Source organism: Balaenoptera musculus, chromosome 5 (assembly GCF_009873245.2).
Source record: "Balaenoptera musculus isolate JJ_BM4_2016_0621 chromosome 5, mBalMus1.pri.v3, whole genome shotgun sequence".
Taxonomy (NCBI): Eukaryota; Metazoa; Chordata; class Mammalia; order Artiodactyla; family Balaenopteridae; genus Balaenoptera; species Balaenoptera musculus.
The window spans coordinates 48,788,567-48,812,646 of NC_045789.1; the positions used below are offsets into that span (position 1 = coordinate 48,788,567).

Genomic DNA, 24,080 nt, shown 5'->3' on the forward strand with positions numbered 1-24,080 from the left:
CAAATATTTACCACCCTACCTCCATCCACCCTTAGCAATAATGCATTCCTAAGAGTGGTCCCCTGTATTCAGTAAATTAAGGCTCTTGGTTTTCACGAAGCAGTCCCTTCATGCTTTCTTTCTGTCTCCCCCGGTGACATCTAACACTCAGGTCACTGATTTCTGTGTTGCTACCAGCTGTGTGATGCCATCATCTTGGGTGCTGATGCATTTGCAAAGGTGCCATCTCCTGTTGCTGCTGAACTCATACCACACCCAGTCCTATGACACTGCTGACGCTGCTGATGTGCTGGAGACCTTGATGTGCCAAACCTGTAGGTGCCAGAGCGGCTGGCATGGTCTCCTGTGCTGTTCCAGCTGCTGGCATCAGTGCAGCTGACAAAACAGAAAGTAGTGAGATGAGTGGCAATGACATTGCTTTATATTTTTGCAAATCTATTTACTATCTAGCTGCATAAAAGATAGCTGGGTTCTCATATTTGCTTCTGCATTCGATTAGTTGTGATATGTTGTTTTGGTTGAAATAAATGGAGAAACTCTGGCCTCACACAAATATGTAGTTGGAAAATGGAAGAGTATTTTAATAGCCCTTTTAGATTACTGTGGGTATTCTTCTTTGATTCTATACCAAAACTGACAGTGGTAGTTTCTTTAACGTTGCTTGCATTGTGGAATCTGAAACCATATCAATGAACTTCTTATCCCATTACATTAAAATCCACTTACCTACCTTGCACTTTGAATTGACCTTTTACCCATGCATGCTTTTGTAGCATGATGCATTAGTCATTTGGAAAATATTGTTTTGCTAAGTTATGCAGAGCTTTAAAATGTTGACATTTCATTATACAATATCAAAAATTTGTATTCTCTCTCATCAGAAAAGTCTTTAGTATTAGGAATCTGCTAAGTTCATGGTAGTGGAGACAAGTTGAACAGGATTCTAATTTTGCATAAAAATTTGAATTTTATCATTGATGCAAATATTATCAGTTGTTTTCCTTGAAGTAACAATCTCCTTTGTTCATTTTTTTAAAAGAAAATATCTGCTGAATACCCCAAGTCTGAATAATAATAATAATTTTATTTTCTGTCAGTCTTTCAGGTAATAATGTTGTCCCAAGAAAAAAGTGGCTAGTTTAGCTTGTATCTCAACCAGTTACACAAGTGCTTTTCTTCAGACAACCATTGCACTTTGATTTGTAGCAGAGGTACTTTATGCATATTCCTATTTTGTCACACAGAATGTGGAAAAAGATATGTTCAGGGGTTTAGATTTAATTAAATAAATATATATATTTTTTACTGCTCCATCAGGGACATTCTTAAACAAAACTGCCCCCCACCTTTTAACCTGAGAATGTGTGGCTAGGAAGGATACAATAACTGCTAGTAAAGTTTGGTGCCACTGCTTCAATTCTTGGTAAGGCACCTGCAATTTTACCCCCCGTTGCTTTTTATACCATCAGTGCAAATGTCAACATGGTGAAAAAGAAGTCGCCTTCGTAATAAGATAAGAGCTTTGACCTCGTGAACCTCCTGAAATGTTCTCAGGGATTCCCAGTTCTGCAGACTACCTCATTTCTTGTTTTGAATAACACAGTTGAGTTTAATACTCAATTTTAAAAAATAAATATCTTGAAAACCATTTTTTTTCTTGATTTATCTGTCTCATACAATCTTATTTTATTGACAAATGTATTTTTATGTAGGTTTTCTCAGGAACTGCAGTTAAAAGTACAAAGAGATGCCAGAAACATTTCTTTATCTAAAAAACCCCAAAACAGAAAGAAGGAAAAGGAAAAAGATGATTCCTTGGGTGAAGAGAGAAAAACACTTGTGGTACAGGTAAATTTCCATGTTTTAATGTGTATCAAATTTTAAATTTAATATATACTTAAATTGGGGGGTGTGGGGCAGGGAATAATGAAGATCTTAAAAGTTTCCTGAGTGGCTAACAAGTTAACTTTTAGCTTATTTGTAAAAATGTATCTTTTCTGTAGACATTACCTGTTTAAAAAAAATCTTAGCATATCATGTACTGAGTGCCTACTGTATGCCAGTCTGTGCAATAGGGCTTGTCAGGAAATCACACGCATCCAAGAGCATTTAGACACATGTGTGCACACCCACATGCAAACACATGGACACAAACACATGCACACACCATTTTTTTGCCTTAAATGATAGGAGAGAAAAATATAATTTTTAGAATTTTATATAAAGTAAAGCATTTAAAAATTGAGATTTGGGTACTCAATTTATTTGAAGTTTACTTTTCTTGGTAATTTATCCAGAATCTATTCTTGGTAAGATAATTCAAATCTACCACCAACCCACTCCCATTTTCTCAAGTGAACCCAAAGAAGAAAGAGTCCTCAATTCTGTGTTCCCTGACTCTAAATATATGAGAACAAAAGCGAGCATGCTTGAGTCCTCTTCCATTGTTTTCCACTGAAATATAAATGTGATATGTGTGTATATCATTAAATCTGATATATATATATATATCTCAGAGCTAGTGTGAGTCTCATTTTCATTTGAAATAGATGTCTGACTGAGAATCCCGGGTTTAATTATAATTCCACAGGTAGAATAAGAAAAACTAGAGCACAAGAAGGTGATATCTCGGACTTCCCTGGCAGTCCAGTGGTTAAGACTTCCAATGCAGGGGGCCCTGGTTTGATCTCTGGTCAGGGAACTAAGATCCCACATGCTGCACGGCACAGCCAAAAAATTTTTTAAAAAAAGGTGATATCTCTGGAATTCTGCTTTCGTTGATAAGTACTTTATAGGAAAAGGTGATTTTTCATTCTCCTCAGATCATTAATGTTATTAACATTTTTGTAACAGGATACAAATGCTGATCCCAAAATTAAGGATTCTAAAGCATTTAAAATAAAAGGATCAAAAATGGATGGAGAAAAAGTTGAAAAAGTCACTCGAGCTTCAAATGCCAGCTGTCTCAATGACAATGGGATGAGCCACATCAAAACAGTGCCTTCAACAAGCCTCCGAGATTGCAGCAATGGCAGCATGGGCCACACAAGAAATCCAGGCATGGCAATTCCTCCACTTACGTACAACCTTTCTGCAGTGGCTCCCACTATTAATTCTGGAATGGGAACTATCTCCAGAGTTCAGAGTTACAGGTATGAATTAGGAAAATAAGAACAAAATGTTGTTTAGGGAAAGGACATCTTTACAAATTGCAAATATTTATCAACTCAGCCACATGTATTATTACTCTCAGGTTTCTGAATCCTTTTCATTCTTGTCAGGTTACTGTTTCAAAAGACTTCTTGGCCAATGTGATAAAAATTATTAGCATTTGATCAAAAAATTTACCTGAGTCCTAAGAAAATAGGGGTGTATTGTTTAAGGTGAAGAGAATCTATAGCTATTTAGTCTAATAACACAAAAGGGGTTTGTCATTATAAAAGAGATAATTGGTTTTGAGCATCTGCTGCCACATGGCATGGCTATGGGCATTTAATTGTACGAAGAAGCTCCTGTTGGGAATTTCGCGGAAAGGAAGGTAATTTATTGGCATTGAAGGCTGGGTGGGAGGCATGAGGGTAGTGGTAAAGGACAGAATGTTTCACCAGATCTATGAGCATTGTATATTTAAGAATAGGCATTAAATTCTGATTAAACTGCATGTCACTTGGTATTGGGTCTTTTGATTTTGTGCTTGAAAAAAATAATTACAGCTGGGTCTAACGCAAATTTTTTTATTGCTTTTGTTACAGAGTGGATGAGAAAACCAAGAAGTATTGTATTCCATTTGTTAAAACAAATAAACATTCTCCATCAGGAGTTTATAATATTAATGTGACCACATCGGTAAGTGAACTATTTCAGAGGCAGAAGAGCAAACATTAGTCATTTCTAGACTTTCATTAATAGTGAATATAATAGTGAAGAACTGAGAGTTTTATTGGGAGATGTATCATAAAGTGGAAACTTAATTATGGATATATCATCCCAGCGTGTCAAAATCATAAATGTGAAAGACAAGTTTAAGTTTCAGAAGTCTGGAAATTTAAATATAAGATGTTATTATTATATAGAATGGATAAACAACAAGATCCTACTGTGTAGCACAGGGAACTATATTCAATATCCTGAGATAATGGAAAAGAATATAAAAAAGATACATATATATGTATAACTGAATCACTTTGCTGTACAGCAGAAATTAACCCAACATTGTAAATCAACTATACTTCAATAAAAAAACGATGTTATTATTAAAATGACATCTGTTTTAATTTTTTCAGTAATGGTAAAGTTTCTTAACCTAATGCTTGGTGATCAGTTCTTTTTTAGAGTAGATGAGAAGATAAGTTGTCTTGTCTCACCCACACCAGGTTTCTGGTGGAAATATTCTATTTATTCATTTAATAAATATTGATTATCTATTATGTTTAAGTCACTGAAGAAGAATAAGTCAGTCTTTCTCTTCAGGAATCTCATGGTTTAGTAGAGAATCAACAAATTAAAACAGTGTCAGATTGCAGTAGTAGAAGCATGTCAAGATTCAGAGGTCTTCTGAAGGTTCAGAGGAGCATTATTATGCTGAACACAGCTGCCAGAATGCTTCTTTTTAAAGTTAAGTTGAATCTTCGTCGTTCTTCCACTCAAAACCCTCCATTGGCTTCTCATCTCTGAGTAAAGACCAAAGTGCTTTTAGGGCGTATTAGTCCCTGAGTGACTCACTCCCTCATCCCTCTATCCCACCCCTGGCTACTCTCAGTTTTGATCACTCCATTCCAACCACATTGATTTCCTTGTTCTTCCTGGAACATGGCAAGACATGCTCCCACATATGGGTTTTTGTACTTGCTATTTCCTCTGTTTTAGAACATTCTTTCCCCAGATAATCCAAAGAATTTGCTTTTTCTCCCCCTTGGCTTACATGAAACCTTATTGTGAGGTCTTCCCAAATATTTTAACTCATTTTGTCTCCTATTATTCTCTCCCCTCCCCTTGCTTAATTTTTTTTTTTCCGTTGCCTTACCCGGCATCCTCTATTCTCTTATTTATATATTGTCTGTCTCTCCCTCCCCCTGCCCACCACCCCGAATGTAAACTTCCAAGGAAGGATTTGTGCTTGGTTTGTTTTCCTCACTGCTCTGCCCCACACCTAGAACAGTGTCTAACGCATTGAAGCTGCTTAAGAAACGTGGTGAATAGATTTTTCTGCCAGGGAAGGGGAGGTATGGATGTATTCCCAAAAGAGTATTTTTCTCACAAGTTTCCCTTCTCTACCTCTCCCATTATCCTCAGAGCTGAAAAATATAGCCTTCTTTTCATATCTCTCATGATTGCAATTGTTTTTCTTTTAACTATTCTTAGCCTATAATTTCTGTACCCATAATACTTTCCTTTTTGATATACCCTACTCATTTATTTGTGGATATTTTTGTGTTTTACATTCCTGGTCTGCTTTGGAAGATTATTTTGATCGGCAAGGCTTTTTAAAGTAGCTGGCTCAATACCATTTTGCTGGAGTTGATATTAGCCTTCTTTCAGGCATTGCATAATCAATGCTGGGTGATCATTTTAGATCTCATTTCTGTTTATCCTTCTTTGGAATAGGCAATCAAGAAAGGAGGTAAAGATTAGTGGGGAGAAGACCCACTGGAGTCTTTTCTTTTTTTTTTTTTTTTTTTATAAGAATTTCTTTTTTTTTGGTTTTTTTTTTTTTTTTTGGTTTTTTTTTTTTTTATAGCTACTTTATTTATTTATTTTTGGCTGTGTTGGGTCTTCGGTTCGTGCGAGGGCTTTCTCTAGTTGCGGCAAGCGGGGGTCACTCCTCATCGCGGTGCAGGGACCGCTCTTCATCGCGGTGCGCGGGCCTTTCACTATCGTGGCCCCTCCCGTTGCGGGGCACAGGCTCCAGACGCGCAGGCTCAGTAGTTGTGGCTCACGGGCCCAGCTGCTCCGTGGCATGTGGGATCCTCCCAGACCAGGGCTCGAACCCGTGTCCCCTGCATTAGCAGGCAGACTCTCAACCACTGCGCCACCAGGGAAGCCCTGGAGTCTTTTCTTAATGAAAATTAACAGAGGAAGAACTAAGGCTAAACGTTCTTCAACTTCTAGGTTGAACATCAATAGCCTTCTCCCATGCTTTATGCCCTGATTCTGAGATGTGAATACATGTATTATTATAATCATCTCTTATGTATTTTATGTGTCACTTTTTTTTTTCTTTTTGGTAAATTTATTTATTTATTTTTTTTTAGCCTCGTTGGGTCTTCATTGCTGTGCGTGGGCTTCTCATCGCGGTGGCTTCTCTTGTTGCAGAGCACGGGCTCTAGGCGCGCGGGCTTCAGTAGTTGTGGAGCACGGACTCAGTAGTTGTGGCTTGCGGGCTCTAGAGCGCAGGATCAGTAGCTGTGGCGCACAGGCTTTGTTGCTCTGCGGCATGTGGGATCTTCCCGGACCAGGGCTCGAACTCGTGTCCCCTGCATTGGCAGCCAGATTCTTAACAACTGCACCACCAGGGAAGTCCATGTGTTACTTTTTGAGTATATAAATCTAGTAGTTTGGACTCATTATTTTATTTTATTGTTTTATACTTACAGATAGTTTTTTTAAACTAATTATCTTATTTTACAGCTGATTTGAACCTTGAACCTTAGCACTCATTCTATTAAAAGAGCAAATAGAGGGGGCTTCCCTGGTGGCACAGTGGTTGAGAATCCGCCTGCCAATGCAGGGGACACGGGTTCGAACCCTGGTCCGGGAAGATCCCACATGCCGCGGAGTAACTAAGCCCTTGTGCCACACTACTGAGCCTGTGCTCTACAGCCCATGAGCCACAACTACTGAGCCCATGTGCCACAACTGCTGAAGCCCACGTGCCTAGAGCCCGTGCTCCGCAACAAGAGAAGCCACCGCAATGGGAAGCCCACGCACTGCAATGAAGAGTAGCCCCCGCTCTCTGCAACTAAAGAAAGCCCGTGTGCAGCAACGAAGACCCAACGCAGCCAAAAATAAATAAATAAAATAAATTTATTAAAAAAAAAAAAAGGAGCAAATAGAAACAGCCAAAAGAAAGACACTCAAAAGCTCACTACAGGACTTTTGAAGACTTTCTGGGAGGCAGAGTAGTATAATTCACAGAATATTAAACTCGAGGTATCTGGAATCTCAGTGGCTTAACACTGTCATTATACTCTTTGTGTGTATATTTCAGTATACATACATATATGTGGATATACATGGACATACATAGGATTTCATTATCTATATGTGGTTTCTTTCCTTTTAGTAAATCATATAATCTCTCTATGTATCATCTGTTTTGAAAATGTGGAAAAGAATGTAGAGTTTCTGTGATTCTCAAATGAAACAGATTGGGAAAATGTCAAATTCATAAAGGTGCAGAGTTGCAGTGCTACTGTGCTGTTCTTCTCTTTATTATTTTTCCAGACTTTATGAAATATGAAGTAATAGTGCTTAGAAAGATTAGGAATATAATTGAAGTTATAATTTTATACTTAATAAACTGTATTTCTAGGAAAATAATATTTGCTGACAGTAAGGAGCAAGACAAGGACAGATGTAAAAAAATGAGTAACAGGACTATTATTGGGAAAGCGTAAAATGTGCTAGGAGATGTGATATACATGACAAGATGAACTATTCAAAATTCACGTGGCAACAGCAACTATGCTGAAGGGCCCAGCAAGTGTCATAAGACCTGACCTTGCTGGCCTGAAAGACCAGGACACTGATGCCCATCTTTTAACCTTGTACTGCTTGCCAGGACTTACACTGAAGGTTGGTGGAGGGAGTAGGAGAAACTCAGAGCAACCAACCAATCTGCTTGTTAGCAATTTTAATAGATTTAAAGAGGAAGAGGTTTGAAATAACTGGATGAAATTGTTTTGTATGTTATTAGTGTTCTTCAAATTTTGTATTATTCTAGCTTTTCAATTCTATAGATTTTAGGATATGAACATAGTAGTTATGAAAGGGGGCAAGCTTACCTGGAAGCTAATTCATTTGTGTTAACCGTTCTGATGATATTAGGTTGCTAGTGAAAAGAGTCTACTTCAGGCAAATAAGAAAAGAAGGGAATACTCAAAGAGAGATGTCCGTTTGCCTGAACTAAACTATAATCATCTGCCTGAACTAAAAGCCTTGGAAGGCATGGGTATGTTTGTAACGCTTTTACTGTTTCAGCCCTTTTGTTTACATTATTTAAAATGTATGTTAAATAAACTAATAGAATATTAAAAATGTATAGTAACTTTACATATTTAAGTATGTGAAAATGTACAGACTTATGTACAATAAGTACATACCAAGGGACAGATACTGAATGTGAAGAACTAACAAAAACATCTGATTTTCTCACTGTGTTTATGGTTATTTTTATCTAGCTCGAAATTCCAGGCTAATAAAGAAGGAGAACAAAAATCTTTCAGAATCTCGAATTCCCTCTCTGGTCGCTATTGACTTGCACACCTTCAATACTGCATTACATCAGGTATAGAAATACTCTCTGTAGGACGCATGGAACTTGGGTCTCTCTCATATTTCCTTTTAAAGTGTCCTATGGAGAGTTTGCTCTTAAGAACTGGGCAGGTTTATTAGTGGGATCTATAAAATTTTGCTTGTTAAATTTTGTTTTACGGTTCATTGCATTAAGTACCCTTATTACATATATATTTACATAAACATTTCCCAGCTTACAGTGATTAATTTTTTATAGATTAAAAAATTGTGTGTGTGTGTATGTGTGTGTGTGTGTGTGTGTGTGTGTGTAGCCCAGCTATCGCTTTAATATAACTATAGGCTTTATGGTAGTTTATGATATTTCACTGCATTAATACCAAAGTTATTACCTTTCAAAGAGTGAAACTCTGGAATAGTTTTTATTCTCTTAAAATGTATTCTCCATTTGACACTTTTCCCCGGGGGCAATCCATTCCATCCATGCTAAAGATTTTCTATTCCATATAGTCTTTTGCTATAATTCCTCTTATCACTTCAGAATATTTATGTTTCTGCTACTTTTATGTCAACAACAGTCATATCACTAAGAAAACTGGCAAACTTTTTAATCTCCTGAGCCATCCATAACTAACTACAAACTTGGGATATGAATCATTGAACTTTCCCTTTCCTTCTTCAAACAGATTTTCACCTTTGCTTGATGCTAGGCAACTTTTGTTTTGGAATTCTCCATCCTCATGGTTTAAGTATTTCCATTTCATAGACAGCCCCTGTGTGAAGCCTCCTTCTCTATGCCGATGCTTTTTCCTACTGTTACTCTTTAAATTATTTTGTAGAGCTCTGCAAACAAGGGGAATGATATTGTTGAGGATAACAAATTGCAGAGGCAGTTACCCAGTGATTCTGAAAACAACATTTACAGACTGCTGCTGCTTTTGCCTTATCTCTTGCCAGCAATTTCGGGGTCAACATCATCAAAGCTAAACAAATTCCTGTTGTGTGAAGATGAATCACTGCCACAGATTTTACATTTAGGGACTACAGAGTCTCAGGAAATTCCTGTATACTTCTCAACTTAAATATGGATTTTAAAGCTGCAGAATTTTCCACTTGCTCTCTGTGAGCACACTATTATTCAAATCGCTTTTCAGGGTTGACATAGCTCAATCTAGTTTCATGCAATGGAAGAAAGGCTTTGGCTGCCTTCCCACTTCTTCAATATTTTTATTTCTTGTTCGGAACTAATCCTTTTATATTTATAAACTGGTTCTGCGCTTTTACTCTCAGTTTATTTGTTAAATTTCCATTTGCATTTAAAATAAAGAAGAAAGTAGGTGTAGTGAAAAACACAAATTAACACCAACGTAACACGAGCTTATGTGTGGAAAATCTGAGTGGAAAGAGAACAGGAGACTGAAAGCAAAAGGCCCGCTGGCAGAGGCCGTGACCTGCCTTGCAGTCTTACTTTATGGTATTCATCTATGCACTGAACTACATTTTGTTTCTGTAGCTAACACAAACATTTCCACATTTATAAAACTCTATTATGTACCTCTGGAACAATCTGTAAGATAGATTTTGTAAGTAAAATATTACTTAATCCATGGAATCTGTCTCCACTCCCTCACCCCCTACATGCTTACACGTCTTATGTACTTACAGACATAGCTTCAGATTTTTTCCTCTAAGCACTGTTTTCTTCATCCCACAAATTTCGATATGTTGTATTTTCATTATCATTCCATTCAAACATTAAAACATTTTTCCTTGTAATTTCTTCTTTAACCCAGTAATTATTTAGAAATGTGTTGTTTAATAGTTAGATATTTGGGCGTTCCTTAGATATTTTATTATTAATTTGTAATTTAGTTCCATATGGTCAGAGAATATACTCTGTATGATTTTGATTTTTTTAGATTCACTGAGATGTGTTTTATGGCCCAGCACGTGGTCTATCTTGGTGAATGAACCTTGTTCTCTTGAAAATAATGTATATTCTTTACTTGTTGGATATAGTATTCTATAAATGTGAAATCCAGTTAAGGTTGATAGTGTTGTTTAGACATTCTATATCCTTGATGATTTTTTTGTTTAGTTCCATCAGTTCCTGAAAGAGTGCTGTCAAAATCTTTTACTATGATTGTGGAATTGTCTATTTTTCTCTTACATCTGTCTATTTTTGCTTCATGTATTTTAAATCTGTCTTATTAGGTATATACACATTTATACTTGCTTTGTCTTCCTGATACATTGTCCCTTTTATCATTATGAAATATCTCTTTCTCTCATGGTGCTCTGTGCCTTGAAGTCTATTTTCTCTGAGATTAAAGTAGTAACTCCAACCTACTTCCACTTATTTGTTTCCATAGTATATCTTTCTACTTTCATTTACTTTCAACCTATCTGGGTTTATATTTAAAGTGTTTTCTTTTGCCAACAGCATATAAATTAGGGTCTTCCCTTGGTAGCTATTCTCTCAATTCTGATTCTTTTAATTGGAATGTCTGTTTGTTTTCTATTTCTGCTAACAAATTACTACCAATTTAAAACAATCTCCATTTATTATAGGTTCCATAGGTCAGAAGTCCAGGCACAGCTGCTGTTCTCCTTAAGAGTCTCATAGGCTGAAACCAAGATGTCAGCAGGGCTGCATTTCCTTCTGGAGGCTCGGGGGGGGGGGGGGGGGGGGGGGGGGGGGGGGGGGGGGGGGGGGGGGGGGGGGGGGGGGTATCCGTTTCCAGGCTCATTCAAGTTGTTGTCAGCATCTAGTTCCATGTGGTTGTGGAACTGAGGTCCCTCTTTCCCTGCTGGCTGGCGCCTGGGAGTTGTTCTCGTTCTCAGCTTCTTGAGGCCACTCACATTCCTTGGCTCCTGGCCTAATTCCATGATCCTCAAAGCCAGCAACAGTGGTTGAAACTTTCTTACTCCTTGACTCTCTCTTACGTCCCCTTCTGCCTCATCTTTCTGACATTCTTCCCATTTTAAGGGCACATGTGATTTCTTGGGCCCACCAGGATAATCTCCGTATCTTAGGGTCAGCTGATTAGTAGCATTAATTGTGTGTGCAAAGTCCCTTCACAGCAACAGCTAAATTAGTTTGATTGACTAGCCAGGGACAGGAATCTTAGTGGAATATCTTTAGAATCCTGCTTACCGCTAAATATTTAGGCCATTAACATTAATGTGATTATTGATATGTTTGGATCTAGCTCTATCTTTTTATTAGTTGTTTTTTGTTCCTCTGTTTTCCCTTTCCAGACTTCTTTTGTATTTGAATATTTTTAGTATTGGCTTTTTGGAGATACCTCTTTGCATTATGTTTTAGTGACTTCTCTAGGGATTACAGTATACATAACTAATCTTTCATAGTCTACTTAGAGTAAATATCGTACCACTTATAAAATGTAGAAACCTTGCAAATGTATTTCCGTTCCTCCCACCTGAACTTTATGTTACAGTTTGCATTTGTATTTTGTTCACATACATTGAAAACCTCACTATACTATGTTATACTTTTTGCTTTCAATAGTCATAAGTATTTTATGAGAAGAAAGTAGTTTTCTATGTTTACCTAGCTACTTACTGTGTCTGTTGTTCTTCATTCTTAAAGATTACAGCTTTATTTTCTGGTATTATTTTCCTTCAATCTGAAAGACCTCCTTTAGTGTTTCTTGCAGAGCAGGTCTGATGGTGACAAACTCTTTTAGTTTTCTTTCATTTGGGAATGACATTATTTTGCCTTCTTTCCTGAAATATATTTTCACTGGATATAGAATTTGAGTTGGTAGGTTTAAAAAATTTCTTTTTCTCTCAGGACTATAAAGGTATTATTTATCTGTCTTCTGATCTCTATGATTTCTGGTGGGAAATTCTCAGGTATTTGAATTGTTACCCTGTAAGTAATGTTTCAATTTTCTCTAGCTGCTTTCAGGATCTAATCTTTACCTTTTGTGTTCATTAGTTTGAATATGATATGTCTAGGCATAGTTTTCTCTGAGTGGATCCTTTTGGAGTTTGCTAAGCTTCTTGAATCTGTAAATTTATCTCTATTACCAAATTTGGGAAGTTTTTGGTCACTATTCTTCAAACATTTTTTTCCTGCCTAATTTCTTTCTCTTCTAACTTCTGAAGTTCTAATGAATGACATATATGTTAGACCTTTTGGTAGGTATTTTCTCACAAGTTCCTGAGACTGTTCACTTTCTTCAATCTTTTTTCTCTCTATTTTTCAGACTGAGTAATTTCTATTGATCTGTCCTCAAGTTATTTGACTACTTTGTCATTTCCATTCTGCTATTAATTTTAAAATTTCAGGTAATGTATTTTTTTGTGTATGTGTGTTTGTTCTAAAATATCCACTTAGTTCCTTTTTAGAAATTCTATTTCTCTACTAAGAATTCCTGTCCCTTCATTCATTTCAAGTATGTATAAATTTCCAGCATCTGGGCCACCTCAGGATTGCCTTTATTATTATTGCCTTTTGACTGCCTTTTCCCTTGAGAATGAATCACACTTTCCTGGATATTTTTATGTCCAGTAGTTTTGAATTGCATCTCGGATATTGTAAACGTTGTATTGTATAGTCTCTGGGTCTTGTTATAATCTTCAGGAGAATGTTGAAATTTTTATTTTAGTAAGCAGTCACCCAAGTTTTGTTTACACTGTAAATTCTGCCTTACCTTCTGTGAGAGGTGGTTTAAATCTCAGTTCTCTAAGTCTTTGTCATCCTAGTTTGCATCTGTCCTACACTTGTGTAGTTCAGGGCTTAGTTGGAGGCTTGTACAAGTGATTCAAATCTCATTCACTTCTCTAAATTGAATTTAGAGAATTGCTATGCTGTTTGGAGCTATCCCATGCATGCATACTTCAGGAACTGGACTGAGACTTCTTTGGGTTTATACATAGAATTAGAGGGTCCCCTTCTCTAGTTCTCTTCCCTCCAGAGTCCCCCCCCTCAATACTTTTTGCCCTGCAGGGACCCCTTTTTCTGGTTTCTCTGACTATAAAGATGGGGTTCCTTTCAGACTTTTAGCTTCTTGCACTTCTTTACGACTCTGAGACTAGAGCTTGCCCTTTGGGCAAAGTCACAGAAGTGAAAAACAAACAAAATTCGAAACCTACCCCCTTGTGAAGGGATACATCTCCAAGTTTTGACTCTTGTCCTTAATCCTCAGTTGTTTTTCTATTTTTTCTAAAGGGTTTTGTTTTGTTTTGTTTATTCATTTATTTTGGTGATAGGTAGACATGGGTTATAGTGGGTTTACATTGCCCTGGCACATCAGAAGTATCTTTTAACATATGTATCAACAAAGAGGTCAGAGAATAAGATGAAGCCCTTACTTCATCTTCTTCTGTGTAAGCAACTTGAGCTATGAATAGTTCTCAAGTTCTAATCCATCTGGTATTTGAACAAGAATTGCGATTTTGAGGAAGTAGGACTTTTACAATTACTGAGACTCTATAATGCTCAATTATTAACTTGTAGGTATCAGGATCTCCCCTGTCAGATGATTCAGAGGCCAATTTGCCTCCAGTGGAACACCAGCACTGACTCATTTTGGTTCTGAGCTGGGTAGGTCTGATTTCTCACCCTTGAAGCTGTGTGACCTTTCATGGGAAATATTTTGTAGCTTGCTGAAGCAACAAATTCTACAGCTGAAACATTCTCCAATGATTGACTCTATGAGAACTCTTGATCTATCAGACAAAGAGTTGTACTACTTAAAAAAACAGGAGTAGCTTTTGTCTCTGGGATGAAATCCCTTTTCATAGTGCTTGCATCTCTTGCTTTTAAACTAATCTCCTGTATTTTATTGGACACAGTAATGTGAACTTAGGGTGACAAGTGCTCCAGAAGGATATATACTTATCTCCCGTATCAGTCATTTGCCCTTTGGGTTTGTAAAGCAAGAAAGAGTAAATGATTGCTTGGTAATCTTTTTCCTAATAAAGAGGGATCAGCACCATACCAAGTGATTGCCTTCCTTTTAAGTATAACTTTTTAGTACTAAAAAACTAAAACCAAAAAAAAAAAGAGAAAAAATCAGACCTTTTGGGGTGATAATTTGCTATGTGAGTTCACACAAGTCATTAAAAAATAAAATCCTGCATTCTTATAACTGTGTTGCTGGAATTAACCTGTTAACCTCCACAAAGCATTTTGAATGTCTGTGACATCAAATGTGAATTTACTGTGATGTGCACAAATCTTAAGTTTTAGTTTCTCATTTTTACAGGTCCCTTCCAAGGGCCTAGTAGAAGTCATTGCAATGTATTTGCTGTATGTACTGTATAAACTGCAAGCTCTATAAAACTTGTATCTATTTTGTCAAAATTAGTCATTATTTACACAAAAGGAGATGTTGTGCTACACGTGATAGTTTTGGTGGATAATTATCCTGAAGACTGTCTTTAAAATCTTGTTTTTGATACATATGATCTAAGGTTTTCTTAGACCATGTAATACCTACCAATACTGTCAATATATACAATATGAGAAAGCAAGTGAGGTAGAAATCAATTTCTAGAAAGAATATATGTAAACTATTTGGTGGCATATATCCCCGTTTGCTTTTAGATGCTGCCCTAGCACTTGAGATGACATCCTTGTGCAACAAAAGTGCTGATATCCTAGAAGCAGAGATTTGTGGTTTTGAGCCTTGACTTCTGAACTGCCTACATTTTCTGAGAAAGGCCTTGCAGCAGAAGAAAAGACAAAGACATCCATGTGTTTCAAAGGAAGATTGAACAACTGTCCCTTCCCAACTGTTATCCCATCACTTTTCAAGTCCACTGATGCTATTTCAAGATGTATCCAATGAAAGAATAGTGACAGGGTTCTTGTTACATGAATGTGTATTTAATATTAGTAGATCGTGTATTTAAAGTGAGTGAAAAAAAAAAGGGAGAAAGAGAGAAGCATTTAAAAGGTCATGTTATTTATGCATTGAATCTTGTGTGTTATTTGTATAAATGCGTACATTTATTTGGGAGTGGTTTGGTGGTGGTAGGTGATAAAAACTAGGATCAGTTGAAGAAAATGAAAAAAACCTAGGATCAGTAGGAGAAAATGTTTTCTTTACCCTAACTTAACTATAAAACACATTTAAAAATCTTGCTTGTTTCTAGGCTTTAAGGAGAAATGTAACTGCTCTCTATGGATAGATGTATATCTTTGGTTTCGGTGATTATTGTTGATGTTTGATCAGTGTTGTTGTGGGAATCTGGCCTCTCTGCTGATCTTCTAAGAACCACACTAAAGCAAATGTCGCAAAGAAACCTTTTATTTCTAATGACCTAGTATGACTCTGGCGTTGGATAGTCCTCTGTTTTATAAGATTCTGGTGCTAATGTTCTTGTGTGTAGGAACGTGATTGGAACAAGAGTGGTGAAGGAGAATTTTGTACGTTTACCTTGGAGCTGCGTACTGTGCTTCTCATTAAAAAAAAAGAGGTAGACCTACAAAATTTGGGGATGGAAGCTGGGTTACCAATTGACTAGGGCTGATTACTCTTTTCTGGGCCAGTTGCTATGGAACTCCCCAGCTGGAGAAGTTTTGGGGAGGGAATATCCACTGTTAGGACTTCACTCTTGTCCCACTGATAGTTTGAAGGTGATATCAGACAGAGCCTAGAGACGTTCCTGTCTCCTTGGGTCCTCCAAGGCCTTCCCCAAAGCTTTTCACAAGGTGCAAAATCATTTACCTACAGCCCACGCATCTTTTCTAATGCACTGGTCCACAACTTTTAGGTGGGAGAGTGAAACCAATTGGACTGCAGGTTTTGGTTTCTGGGTTGTAAGTCGTGCTCTGCATTCATTATCTTAGAGGATGGTTGTTAAGGGGACCAGAACTTGTGTGGACTTTTTTTTTTTGCCTTAACCAATGAGCAATATGTTGTTTTTTCTAAAAGGCATTGGCTAGAACTTAGCCCAAACATTTAACTAGCACTTTTCTCTATTACTCTAAGGAGCTTAATATTGAAATTCTTTCCTTAGACACTTGGGCTTTCAAAAGAGTAGGACATTCCAGAGGAAGCAAAATAAGGGGCTCCAATGTAGAGTCTATAGGTGGTTCAACTGAAATTTGGTCTTGGTTTTGAAGCTCTATCTTTACACTCTGACCAGGTGTTTGACTAGATTGGTGTGGCTAACATGCTGAACAAAACTAGTGTATAAGTATTTGTAGGCTTCACATTAAAGTATTATTATTTTATTTTTACTCTGAAAAATATTGTCAACAGACTCTAGCATGGAAAGCAGATAATACTTAAAAGCCAAGTGTTTCTCTAGCTTATTTCAATGTTATTTTTATTTAAAGATCAGTGTGAAAATATCACCCCAGTGTCTGAGGGTCCAAGATCAATTACCTTCTCATTTGCCTTTGGTATTTTTTGTTTGTTAAAACATTTTGTGAACTTCAGAATTAAAGAACTAAAAGTTCTTCACTATAAGTCCAACTTGAGACTTGAGGATCATATCTGGTTAGAACCTTGGCAGAACTTGAAAAAGAAGATTTTGCAAATTGGGGCCATAGACACTGAACCAAAATAATCCCTTTTTTCAGTTTAAGATTACTTTATTTTGTCTCACCTACAAGGATATGATTAAGCCACTTACTAATAGAAAATATGTGTATGTACTGGTGGGGGGAAGTGGGCTTGCTGTGTGTATGTATGTTTTTAAATTAATAAATATTATATCTTACTGAGCTCCATACATGGTTTTTACTTGAATTTGTTTAAGAGACCATGAATAATGTATACAACACTGTACAGTTTTAACAAATAAGTTTGAAATAATCTGTTAATTCTCTTTTTGAAATTTTGTGTATAGGGGTGGCAAGTTAATTTTCTTGTACAGCCAGTGATACAAGCAACCTGGTCCTAAAGTAGCATGTCTTGTAAAGATGACCTGGTAAAAGTTGTGACAGACTTACGCTTAGAACCTGGTTCTCCTGATTGAGAATCCTTGCTTGTTTATAATAGCTGACTTCCTATAGAAATGGGGACACGTGTTTTCTTATGTGACTCTCTCATTATTGGTTCCTTTATTTTAGTTGTGCTACAATATAAGGCTGGATCTGTACTAAATTATGAGTCAGACTAGACGGAAAAATGTGCTTCACTTGTTTTCTAAATGCTCCTCTATATAACCGAACCACTGGCAGGAATTAGAAACACCAGCATCACTGCTTGTAAGGTTTTAAGGCTAGTCCTAGAGAATTGGACTAAATGGATTTTTCTCTATTGTTTTGTGTTGTTTTAGAATTAGAAATGGGTCCTTAACACTCCTCTATGTGAATGAAAAATTATGTTCTCACATTGCTTTTTAAAAAATTTTATTTATGTATGTATGTATGTAGGTATGTATGTATGTCTGTCTGTCTGTCTGTGTTGGGTCTTCGTTTCTGTGCGAGGGCTTTCTCCAGTTGCGGCAAGCGGGGGCCACTCTTCATCGCGGTGCGCGGGCCTCTCACTATCGCGGCCTCTCTTGTTGCGGAGCACAGGCTCCAGACGCGCAGGCTCAGTAGTTGTGGCTCACGGGCCCAGCTGCTCCGCGGCATGTGGGATCCTCCCAGACCAGGGCTCGAACCCGTGTCCCCTGCATTGGCAGGCGGACTCTCAACCACTGCGCCACCAGGGAAGCCCCTCACATTGTTTTTTGTTTTTTTAAATTATTTATTTATTTATTTATTTATTTTATTGTTGGCTGTGTTGGGTCTTTGTTTCTGTGCGAGGGCTTTCTCTAGTTGCGGCAAGCGGGGGCCGCTCTTCATCGCGGTGCGCGGGCCTCTCACTATTGCAGCCTCTCTTGTTGCGGAGCACAGGCTCCGGACACGCAGGCTCAGTAATTGTGGCTCATGGGCCTAGTTGCTCCGCGGCAGGTGGGATCCTCCCAGACCAGGGCTCGAACCCGTTTCCCCTGCATTGGCAGACAGATTCTCAACCACTGCGCCACCAGGGAAGCCCTCACATTGCTTTTTAAAGGGTCTTATTTTCTCTCTTTATAGCTTCAGACATGAAGTAACTTGAAAATGTAATTACCATAAAGCTTATCTATTTCTTAACATGTCTTTCTGAGAAGTGCCTTCCCACAAATCACTCGTCATCACTTGTAAGTAACTTGTGATTTAGAGCTTTGTGTTTGTATATGTTTGTGGATATCTGATATCGACTCTATTATATGCTGAGAAACAGAAAACAAAACAAACACCCATCCACCAAATGTCATTTTCCTTTGCTTTCAGTGAAATTTAATTTCTCCCGATTACATAGACTTATTTAATCCCTACTTGTTCTACTTTGGCATGCCAGATCATCTCCTGTAGAAGTGAGGAAGGTTCTAGCAAAATTTTGAAAACTGTATTGTTGGTTAATGTGAATTAAATAAGAAGAGTCGGGTTTCCCTGGTGGTGCAGTGGTTAAGAATCCGTCTGCCAATGCAGGGGACATGGGTTCGAGCCCTGGTCCGGGAAGATCCCACATGCCGCAGAGCAACTAAGCCCATGCGCCACAACTACTGAACCTGTGCTCTAGAGCCTGCAAGCCACAACTACTGAGCCTGTGTGCCGCAACTAATGAAGCCCACACGCCTAGAGCCCATGCTCCGCAACAAGAGAAGCCACCGCACGCAATAAGAAGCCCGCGCACCGAAGAGTAGCCCCTGCTCGCCGCAACTGGAGAAAGCCCGCGCGCAGCAACGAAGACCCAACACAGCCAAAAATAAATTAAAAAAAAAAAATTAAATTAAAAAAAAAAAAGAGTCAGGGAAATGAAACCAAAATATTTCAATTCAGCATGTTTTCCTGTCCCTGCACTAGGGTAGGCTCTCTTATCAGTCAAGAGAACAGGTTTTTAATGTCAGTTTATCTCCATTTAGTTATCTCCTTGCCTCTAGTTCTGGAAAGCGATCTCCATTAACATTGCCACTAGAATTTAAAACAATCCTTCCATCCCACAGCAGTGTTTCCATTGGTTACTTGCCTCCTGAACCTGCGTTTAGTCTTCTTCCTTAGATCATCACTCCTTTTGCTTACATGTATACCTACCTGTCTGTCTCCTCCACTGTATATTTTTTAAGTAGAAAAGCTGTTTATTAAATTGCTCCTAGACCCTCCAGAAGAGTCAGGGCCAGATTCTGAAGGCACACGGGCAAGAACAATACCCAGTGTCACTGCCCCCACCAAAATTTCTGTGTCTCTAAAGATTGGGAACTACATCTTATTTGTCTATTTCTGTTCCACACCATCTAGCTCTGTGCTTTCTACGTGACGATAGTAATAGTAACCCTGTGAAGGTAGGAATGTTAGTCATGGTTTAGAGGCAAAGTGTAGTAAGTCCTCTACCTTCAATTTTTGAACTTTCAAGGTTGTGAACGTGCGTTCGTGTGTCCAGTCACGTAAGTTAGTTCACGTGTCTGGCGTACATTGTCACGTGCATGCATCCTCTACAAGTGGTTGTGCTTTTGTGTACTTCACTGTACAGTACTGTATAGAGTACAGTAGTACAGTATCTTTATTTCAAGCCCAGGATGTCTGGAAGCAAGCGTAAAAGCAGCAGTGATGTAGCTGGTACTACTGTACTTTTCAAGGTACTGTACTGTAAGATTAAAAATGTTTTCTTTATTTTTTGTTTGTTTTTTATGTATTATTTGTGTGAAAAGTATTATAAACCTATTACAGTACAGTACTATATAGCCGATTGTGTTAGTTGGGCACCTAGGCTAACTCTGTTGGCTTTATGAACAAATAGAACTTAACGAACGCGCTCTTGGAATGGAACTGGTTCGTATGTAGAGGACTCACTGCATAGGCTTTGAAAGTTAAGAAGGTTACTCAGTGTCACTCAATAAATGATAGAGCCATGGGTGTTTGTTGAAATAGATATATGGTCATGATTACTTAGATCTGGAATCAATTAAAATTTTTTTTGTTTAGATAATGAAAACTTTGGGAGCTTAGGCTCCTGGAGCTACACGCACTCTCATCCACTTACAGAGGAGGAAGCATGTTTCTCCAGCCATAAACAAAACTTCACTTTACTCTTATTAAGCCAGATTTGGATACTGCTCACCTTGAATCAAGCATTGTAGCCAGGGGAATGGTTGCACTGATTGGCTTGGGTCTCTGTTAAATTCCTTAGCCTGAATTAATAACAAGAGCAAAAGGAAACAGGATTATACTGATTGGGTTAGGCTAATGACAGCCTACCCACGGAACCACCAGGCTTCCGCATAGCTGGGGAGGCATACAGGACATGGATGCTGGAGAAACAGTCACAGTGCTCACCAGATAAGGATGTTTTGAAGCTGCAGATATATGCTTCCTTTTAGATTTTCACTCATTCTGCCAAATTGTCCTCCAAAAATGCCATACCAATTTCCATTCTCACCAACAGTGTCTGAGAAAGTACCTCCCCACGCCTGGACCATGTTAGATAATACTACTAATATTTTCCATGTGGACCAATCTGCTGAGTGAAAATTGTCTTGCTTTAGTTTACATTTTCGTGATTACTACTGAGGTTACACATATATATATATTTTTTGAAATGACCTTTTCATTTTTTAAAATTTTTTAAATTTTTTATTATTAGCACCTTTAATTATTATTTATTTATTTATTTGGCTGTGTTGGGTCTTCGCTTCTGTGCGAGGGCTTTCTCTAGTTGCGGCAAGCGGGGGCCGCTCTTCATCGCGGTGCACGGGCCTCTCACTACCACGGCCTCTCTTGTTGCGGAGCACAGGCTCCAGACGCGCAGGCTCAGTAGTTGTGGCTCACGGGCCTCGTCGCTCCGTGGCATGTGGGATCTTCCCAGACCAGGGCTCGAAGCCGTGTCCCCTGCATTAGCAGGCAGATTCTCAACCACTGCGCCACCAGGGAAGCCCTACACATATTTTTATATATTTTTTCTTTTTACATATTTATTGGTCATTTGGGTTCCTTCTTTGAATAAAGGATACTAAAGGTCTTAAAAAGTGAGGCAGATTTTAGCTTGAGTATTGGAGATTTTCCTTTGTAGATGTGTTTCACACTTCGTGAAAACAAAGGTAAACACCAGATTCAGATAATATAGTTTGGCTCAAAGTATATTGTAGATCAAAAATTATTTTAAACTGGGAAATGCAACCCAGCCAGAAGAATGTATTTTAAATTATGCTTGTCATCCTAAGTAAGGTGGTCAGATCCCCTTCCTTCTGCTGAGTCTTGGGAGGAAATAAGTTAATGCGAGAGAAGCACTTTTTCCCTTCTAGGGCAGAGGAATGAAGACGTCAGCTCTGTTTGGATGGACAGGAGTTATTTAAGGAGGGTTATGAAAGGCCTGAGCTCGCGGGTTGCTGCAGCTGCCCTTACATCCAATTCCCTACGACGACACCTTACTCCTTTGGCTCCGCCCAGGACTGCCCAGGGCTGCCAAGCGTGATCCAAGAGGGGGCAGTAGAGCCCCATTCACTGTGAGCGATTTCTTTCCCAAGGAGAGAAGCGCTAAAACCTGCGATGAATTTCACCTGAGGGGTATTATCTGCTCTTTTGTCCATGCAATAAGCCGTCTTCTTTCCCCGTTTTTAAGGGCCCAGTGTTAAGGGGTGCGTAATAGATTACGCACCCCTGCGTAATCTATTTGAACCGCAGGGGTGGCAAGGAAGAACTGTAATAGACGGGCCGTCAGATGGTGCCGGCCGTGGAGTGGCGCACCCTGGTGGACATTGATAGTTAAACTCTCTGTTAGTCCGGTCCTAAAGGTTCAGGAAGCATAGTGGGAGCAGAGGAGACCCAACGCACGTGGCCTTTGTCTCTCTGATTGGATCCGGGCTCCCCTACTGTCAGCAGGTGGCTGGTGACTCAGAGGTCAGCAAGGCAGAACCAGTGGCTGGAGGAGAGCTAGGCTGGTGGGAGCGTGGGGGCGAATGGGGAGGAGCTGTGGACTTCACTGAGAATCCTGAGTAAAAGACAAAGAACTTGAAGAATTATGAAAGTAAATTTGCCTCACAGCGATGAAATGGGAGCAGATGGGCAAATGCAGAGCGGCAGGAAGGCTGGTCAGACTACTTCCAAGAGAGCTCATCCAAAAAAGGGCTCTGAACATCTTTGGAATGAATTGGAAATATGGTTTTCAAGTGTGATTTACAAGCAGCAAAATGTAAGTTGATGCTCACAAGGAATGGAAATTGGAAAATTAGTCCACACTGGCTCTGGCTATTTTTCTTGATTATATTGGAATGCAGCATAGGGAGTCTGCATGGTACAGCCCCAGGCACATTTCCAACCTTGGTATCAGGCAGCTAATATGTATGTTAAGTCAGCAGTCAGTCCACTGGAGTTCTGAATTTACAAAAGTGTAGGGCATGTTGCTTAGGGGAAACAAGTTATCCATTATGTGTCTAAAAATAAAGTCCTCAATATACCTCTCAACATGTTGATTTGAAAAAAAAAAAATCACCAATGAAAACTGAAAAGAGGCTATAGAAAAAGAGAAATACTTTGCCAGCATGGAAACAGAAACTTAAAACACATTTTATACACAATTTTATGACTATATGAAATCTACCTCTATTCTCAGGGATGGTGGGCATCTGATTCCCCAAGTGAAGGAACATGGTGAAAGATATTTCCAAAAAAAAGTAAAGTGTTTACTATGTGCAGAACATGTAATAAATCTCCGATTTAGAACATAAGCCAAGATATCTATAAATTTTGTTGTCAGAAAATCAGTTTCTCCTTGCCTGTTGAACAGATATTTAAAGAATAACAGGTTGAAGAGGCATCTCAAATAATAGCTTTCCCAGGAAATCTATATGTCTTGACCTAGCCTGGAGAGATTTTACAAAGAGGATTGGACTCAGATTTTTAAAAAAGTGATAGATTCTACTAATAAAAGCCTGAAAAAATTACAAAGTTAAGTGAGCAATTAAATTGGAGGAGTCTCTGTCTCTGGTTACCATTCTGGCCTATTTTCTAACGAACTGCTGAAAGGGAAAAAATTTATCAGCACTGAAAAGAGAAAGACTCATGTTAAAATTCTTCAGAGAAGTTTGAAAGCATGCACCAGCGGGCCAGTAGCTGTTTTATTTGAGAGAGAAGTTTATACCTTATCTTCCTCTCCTCAATAGAAGTTTTTTTTTTTTTTTGCTGGAGAAGATTTTAAAATCCTGAGACTTCCTCTGACATGTGGGAATTAATTTGGAAGCAAATAGGGTTAAAATACCAGGAGCCTTAAAAGTTCATTTATTTAACAAATATTTATTGAATCCCTACTATATGCAAGGATTGTTTTAAGTCCTGGAGATAAAGGAATGAACACAATAGATACAAATCACTGCTTTTAAAGAGCTTACTTTCTGATGTGAAAGACAAATAATAAAAGAGGTAACTACGAATACATATAGAATGATTGAATGTGATTCATGCTAGGGATAAAAATAAAGCCAGGAATGGGAAGAGGAAGTAGGTCTGTGCATGCACATTTTTTTTAAAAAATTTTATTATTTATTTATTTATTTATGGCTGTGTTGGGTCTTCATTTCTGTGCAAGGGCTTTCTCTAGTTGCGGCAAGCGGGGGCCACTCTTCATCGCGGTGCGTGGGCCTCTCACTAACGCGGCCTCTCT

At 38.4% G+C, this 24,080-nt stretch overlaps 1 protein-coding gene across 2 annotated transcripts in view; it reads left to right on the forward strand.

Annotated features, from left to right (window-relative positions):
* CDKL2 (cyclin dependent kinase like 2) overlaps nucleotides 1-17,171 on the forward strand; it is a 32,832-nt gene extending 15,661 nt beyond the window's left edge. The window contains exons 8-14 of one of the 2 annotated variants that reach the window (XM_036854000.1): nucleotides 1,713-1,848; nucleotides 2,854-3,152; nucleotides 3,753-3,846; nucleotides 8,047-8,170; nucleotides 8,400-8,506; nucleotides 13,961-14,047; nucleotides 15,053-17,171. In XM_036854000.1, the coding sequence (XP_036709895.1) occupies nucleotides 1,713-1,848; nucleotides 2,854-3,152; nucleotides 3,753-3,846; nucleotides 8,047-8,170; nucleotides 8,400-8,506; nucleotides 13,961-14,026 (826 nt within the window). In that variant the 3' untranslated portion in view covers nucleotides 14,027-14,047; nucleotides 15,053-17,171. Of the gene's footprint in view, nucleotides 1-151; nucleotides 376-1,712; nucleotides 1,849-2,853; nucleotides 3,153-3,752; nucleotides 3,847-8,046; nucleotides 8,171-8,399; nucleotides 8,507-13,960; nucleotides 14,048-15,052 lie in introns of those variants that run through there. The other variant, XM_036854001.1, reaches the window with a different exon arrangement.
* Nucleotides 17,172-24,080: the final 6,909 nt, after the last annotated feature.